We start from the raw sequence: 5,981 nt of genomic DNA, 5'->3' as shown, positions 1-5,981 counted from the left end.
CCAATAATTTTCTCTTATTAAATTCGGATAAGACAGAGATATTACTTATTGGACCAAAAGACAGTACGCAGAATCTCTTGGATTACAATTTTCAACTAGAAGGATTTACTGTTACTTCATCTACAGTCAAACATCTGGGTGTTATATTAGATAGCAACTTGTCTTTTGAAAATCATATTTCTAGTCTTCCCATGTTACAAAAACAGCATTCTTCCATCTTAGATTAAATCTAGATTAAAGACACATCTCTTTGGCCAAGCATTCAAATAATGCATCTCATAATCTTGTACTGCAGTTATGATCAAATGCACATGATTATTCTTTAGCTTGGGTTAAACAAATACATTTGCTTGGTTGGAACAGCATCTAGGCTAGTTATGGCTTTCTTTGTTTCTCTGTTTCTGCCCCTCAGAGGACCTCAGATGATGCCAACCCGGACGCAGTTCGAAGTTCCCATGAAAGGGAACTGACATCACCACTGATAAGCTACCACTAAATATTGTAGAAACTTAATTTTATGTAAAGTTGCTTTGCAACGATTTGTATCGTGAAAAGTGCTATACAAATAAACTTGAATTGAATTGAATTTGTGTCCTCATAAACTACCTAAACCAGTGCAGATTTCCATGTTTTATGGACACAATCCATAGATTCCAAAGTTGAAACAGTAATAAAACCCTAACCCTACCCCTACCCCTCACAGAAAACTTTCTGCATTCAAAATACTTAATTTATTATGATTTATAAGCTGTGTAAGTCCCCACGATGTCAAAAATGACTGGTATTACTATCCTTGAGGGGACTAAAGTAGGGAATACACATATACACATACAACAGTTAGTTCCAGCTGTTAAACGGTTCATTTTTGATTCACTAAAAATAACCATAAGATATACTACATAATATATAGTAAATAACAGCGTCAGAACATTTTATTACGATGATAGTATCGGTCCATGAGTGCAGGAAACTTTAACGTATAGGTTTTCGTACTTCAAAAATGTGTCCGGTTCTGAACCCTGAACCCCAACGTAAATTGCAAAGCGAACAGTTAATTGTTTCTGACCATAATTTAGGGTTTCGTTTTAAAAAGCACTTACCATTTTGTTTGAGCTTTAGTGAAAAAGCTGCCAGACGTAATGACCGGGATACAAATAGTGTTAAAAAAACAACAGTGCCGCCGGTGTTGACCACAGCTACTTGCAATAAACCCGACACACAGCTGTGTTTTGTTGGGAACGTTTCCATGGAGACGTGGTTACTGGGGTTACAGCCAGTATGATGTGTTGTATGGACCCTTTTCACAAGACTGTGTGACGACGCGTCATCAGCATCGTAAATCCTCGAAAGGTTGTAAAAATTTATATACATTTATAACACTGTATATGCTTATTGTATCACCTTTGCATCAATTACAAAAAAATAATAATACAAATAAACTAATTAACGCTAATGCGAGGGTGTTTCTTGCAGCGTCTATGGGAGGGACGGTAAAGCCAGAGGTGAACAGCAGAGTTGCTTTATAATTGAACTTTAAGCTGTAATAGTTTAAATGTTTATTACTGTAAAGCTGCAAGAAGCAATCTGTATTTTATAAAGTATTATGTAAACTTAAAACCACATTGTGTTCTATAGGGAAAACATATGTTTTTCAAATCTGATAACAGCATAGGGGAGAGCTGGGTGATTTGAGCCTGCGGGGAAGTTGAGCCACCCCTTTCTAGGCAACATTAAAGGGGTCATATGATGCGATTTCAAGTTTTCCTTTTGCATTTATGTTAAAAAAAAAAACATTTGTTGCAAAAAACATGTTTTCTGCTGTTTTTTTTTATTTTTTATTATTCATGCTTGAACTACAAATACAAAACAAAAGTGCCAAGGGTATACACAAAAAAACATAAAAAGTACATATATATACACACATGTATAGTTAATAAAAGCAACAAATAAAATAAAATAAATGAAAAAAAGGCCTTGTTAAATCACAATAACTTAAATATACCAAATAACCACCAAGTTGGTCAAAAACAGTAGTAGATACTGTATTCCATACAGAAGAAGGGTTTTTCAAAAAATACTTCAACCAGTTAATTTTGAAAGTGTTATTTAAGATAGAAAAATCTAAATAATCAAGACCCCCATTTTTATATGAATTAACTACAACAGATTTTCTAATATAATGCATACGGTTTTTCCACAAAAAATTTAACATTGTTTGATCAATTATCTTATTTATTTTACTATCTGAATGAATTGAGGAAGCAACATGGTAAGCCTAGAGATACCTTCCGCTTTAGCCAGCAGAGCACGACCATTAAGAGATAAATCCCTCTGTAACCAAATATTAAATCTGCTCTTTACTTTTTTGATTACAGGATTAAAATTTAGTGAGATTCTGTCCTGTTCATTTTTGGAAATAGCCATACCTAAATAGATTGGAGCATCCTTTACGGGAATATTACAAATGGATTTGTTATGGCAACTCTTCAACGCAGGCAATTAACATTTTTGTAAATTCAAGCAAAGACCCGAAGCACTGGAAAAATTTTCAATAATTTTGATAGCCGACTGAATTTGACGAGCATTTTTTTTTTAAAAGAGCCGTGTCATCGGCCAACTGACTTATCAGGACACTTCTCCCTTCAACTTGAATTCCTTCTAACTCACTTGATTTAATAAAATGACTAAACACCTGAGCAACAATAAGAAAAAGATAAACTGAAACTGGGCAACCTTGCCTCACATCTCTTTTCAGATAAAATCTTTGTGTGGTGCCTTGACTTAATTTAACTGAACTATTGCCGTGCACCCACATAAAGAGTTTTCATGGCATTGCTGAAATAGCGCCCAAACCCAAAACGTTCTAACCAATAAAAAATAAAAGGATGCTCGACGGTATCAAAGGCTTTAAAAAAATCTAAAAACAATATAAAACTATCCTCTTTAATGAGATCAGAGTAATCAATAAGATCAAAAATAAGTCTGATATTATTAAAATATATGTCTTTTCCTCATAAACCCAGACTGATTTTCATCAATTATTGAATCTAATGCTAATTTAAATCTTTGGGCAAAAACAAGAGCAAATACTTTGTAAACATTATTCAACAAACAATAAGCAGTAAATCTTTCTTGGGTTTAGGAATTAGACAGATTACACCTTGAGTCATCGTTGTAGGAAGTTCAGAGGACTTTAAACTGTCAGAATACACTTCAAAAAGGAATCCGCCTACTCTCGCCTTCATTTCAGGCAAGGCAAGGTGCATCTCAAACAAGCCTACTATCCGCGTGCAAAAATGCACTCTCGCGAGAATGGCGCTAAGTAGCGCTCGCTCAACCATCTCTATGCCCGCTCAACTGCTCAACCCCTGCTCGCTCGTCAAGTTGACTTTTGAGACTTTGGAGGCGGGGATCAAATGTCAGATGTCTCCGCTCCTGTGATTGGTCATTTTCAACACATTACCGCTTGTTAAGTCGTGACCTTAGGAATAGTTTTTTTTTATTTTTATTCAATAATTAGTCATGTATAAACAACACGGCAACACCAATACCTATTTGCATTAGAATATAAAAACAGGTATGAAACATGAAACCTAAGGAATAGTCTAGTCATTTCAATAATTGAGAATCAATTTAAAATTCAAATCCATTTTTGACCATTATTTATTCATATCACACATTTAAGCTGATCTTTCAAAAACAGGGTAAGAGCTGACCAAGGAGTGGAGAACGTGGACATCGCCAGGTTTATGTTTACTGTCCGTGGCAATGATCGGGGAAGCTTCATCGGGGATGTGCTGTAATACTATCGAAAAAAATAATGATCCCAAAACTTAGGCTATTATTATGTTTTTGAAAGATCAGCTTAAATGTGTGATATGAATAAATAATGGTCAAAAACGGATTTGAATTGTAAATTCTGTGATAATATTAGTCCCGTGCGAATCGGCATCTCTGTGATTTGGCGGGTCATATGTCATTTTTCGAGGTTTTTGTTTCCTGTGCACATTTTTTATCCATCTTTCGCGAAGAATGAAGCTGCGTTGGAGTGTTTGATAGTATTTTGGGTGCTGTCATATCGCTCGCTACACCATACAATTTGCAGAAAGAGAAAGCTGAAAAGGTTTTGAGGTTAATGTGTTACAAATAAATCAAGCATAAAGCTTGAGATATTATTTTAACCAGATAATACTAATCCCGTGCGAATAGGGCTATAGACAAATGTTTGAAAAATAGCTGGTGACTCTGGTGAGATAGAATGCTTTTCCGCGTGGGCGCGATCTCGCTTCTGAATTGCGAATAGCAAAAATGCATCATAGACAAATGTTTGAAAAACAGCTGGTGACTCTGGTGAGATAGAATTTGCAAGATAATGTATATATAGCAATAATAAATGTATGTGTGATTTATTAATTTAGTGTCATTAAAATTATTGAGTTAAGTTAAAAAGTCTTACAAAATTACTTTATATTATTTAATAAAAATAAATAATTATTTAATAAAATAAATAATTTAGAAATAAATAAATAAAAAATGTTTGGTTTCGGCCCAGAATTTTAATTTCATACTCTACTATGGGAAATGACAGCAACTGTTAATTTGTAAAACACACTTCTGCAGGGAAAGTAAGTTCAAGCACTGCAACTACAATTCATATGGTTTTGTCTTAGACTAAGAGAAACAACACATTGTAGTTGCAATGTTATATCTTTAATTTTCCATGTTATGGACCACATATATGTGTGTTAGAAATGGTAAGTTATTGTAATTTTCCTTACATGGGCAGTATGTAATTAACTTTATGCTTTTCAAATTTTACAGATTGCTGCAGCTCCCATAGCTCTTATAGACTTTTCCTCAGCAAAATCTAAAAAAAGAAAAATGGACAATGCCATTGCTGGGAAATCAACAGAACAAGCTTCAATATCATCAATATCAATTAGGAGAAGGATACAAAAAGTTATCACAAAGGTTTAAGGTCTCTGTCTCCACAGTCAGAAATATAGTTAGAAAATGGAGGGCCACAGGAACAGTCCTTGTGAAGGAAAGATGTGGTAGGCCGAGAAAAATATCTGAGAGGCAAAGGCGAAGAATGGTTAGAATGGTCACAGACAAACCACAGACTACCTCCAAAGAGCTCCAAGAACATCTTGGTGCTGATGGTGTTGTTGTACATCGTTCCACAGTCCAGCGTACTTTGTACAAAGCACAGCTCAATGGAAGGGTGATGCGGAAAAAGCCTTTTCTGCGTACTGCCAACAAGCAGAGTCGTTTGAGGTATGCAAGGGCTCATCTGGACAAGCCTGAATTATTTTGGAATAATGTGCTGTGGACAGATGAAACTAAGATAGAGTTATTTGGTCACAACCAAAAGGGCTTTGCATGGTGGAAAATGAACACAGCATTCCAGGAGAAGAACCTGCTCCTTACTGTAAAATTTGGTGGAGGATCCATCATGCTATGGGGCTGTGTGGCAAGCACAGGTCAAAGTTGAGGGTCGCATGGATTCCACCCAGTATCAGCAGATTCTTATAAGAACAATGTTCAAGAATCAGTCAAGAGGTTATTTCAGCAGGACAATGATCCAAAGCATTGTTCCAAATCTACCAAAGAATTCATACACAGATACAGTGTTCTAGAATGGCCATCCCAGTCCCCAGACTTGAACCTCATTAAAAATCTAAGGAATGATTTGAAGCGGGCTGTCCATGCTCAGAAGCCATCAAACCTGACTGAACTGGAGACATTTTGCAAGTTAGCATGGTCCAAAATACCTGCAGCCAGAATTCAGGGACTTATCAGTGGCTATAAGAAGCGTCTACAGGCTGTTATTTCGGCAAAAGCAGGCTTTACTAAATATTGATGTAATTATTCCATTGGGGTGCCCAAATATTTGCACCTGTCTGTTTTTGTTATGACTCACATTGCATTGTTTCTGTTGAATCAATAAATGTTGTTTCAGAACTGAAATGTTACTGTTT

General features: G+C 35.6%; 1 protein-coding gene across 1 annotated transcript in view; it reads right to left on the bottom strand.

Moving 5' to 3' along the window:
- Positions 1-1,234, bottom strand: part of LOC107703937 (cilia- and flagella-associated protein 45-like) — a gene marked incomplete at its 3' end in the record, with an annotated part of 4,168 nt that extends 2,934 nt beyond the window's left edge. The window contains exon 1 of the mRNA XM_016506751.1: positions 1,101-1,234. Coding sequence (XP_016362237.1) covers positions 1,101-1,103 — 3 coding nt within the window. The remainder of the gene's footprint in view (positions 1-1,100) is intronic.
- Positions 1,235-5,981: the final 4,747 nt, after the last annotated feature.

The sequence above is a fragment of the Sinocyclocheilus anshuiensis genome, unplaced genomic scaffold (genome assembly GCF_001515605.1).
Source record: "Sinocyclocheilus anshuiensis isolate Anshui unplaced genomic scaffold, SAMN03320099.WGS_v1.1 scaffold2335, whole genome shotgun sequence".
Taxonomy (NCBI): domain Eukaryota; kingdom Metazoa; phylum Chordata; class Actinopteri; order Cypriniformes; family Cyprinidae; genus Sinocyclocheilus; species Sinocyclocheilus anshuiensis.
Note: the sequence above shows the minus strand (reverse complement) of the source record. Positions and strands in the feature narration are given on the sequence as shown.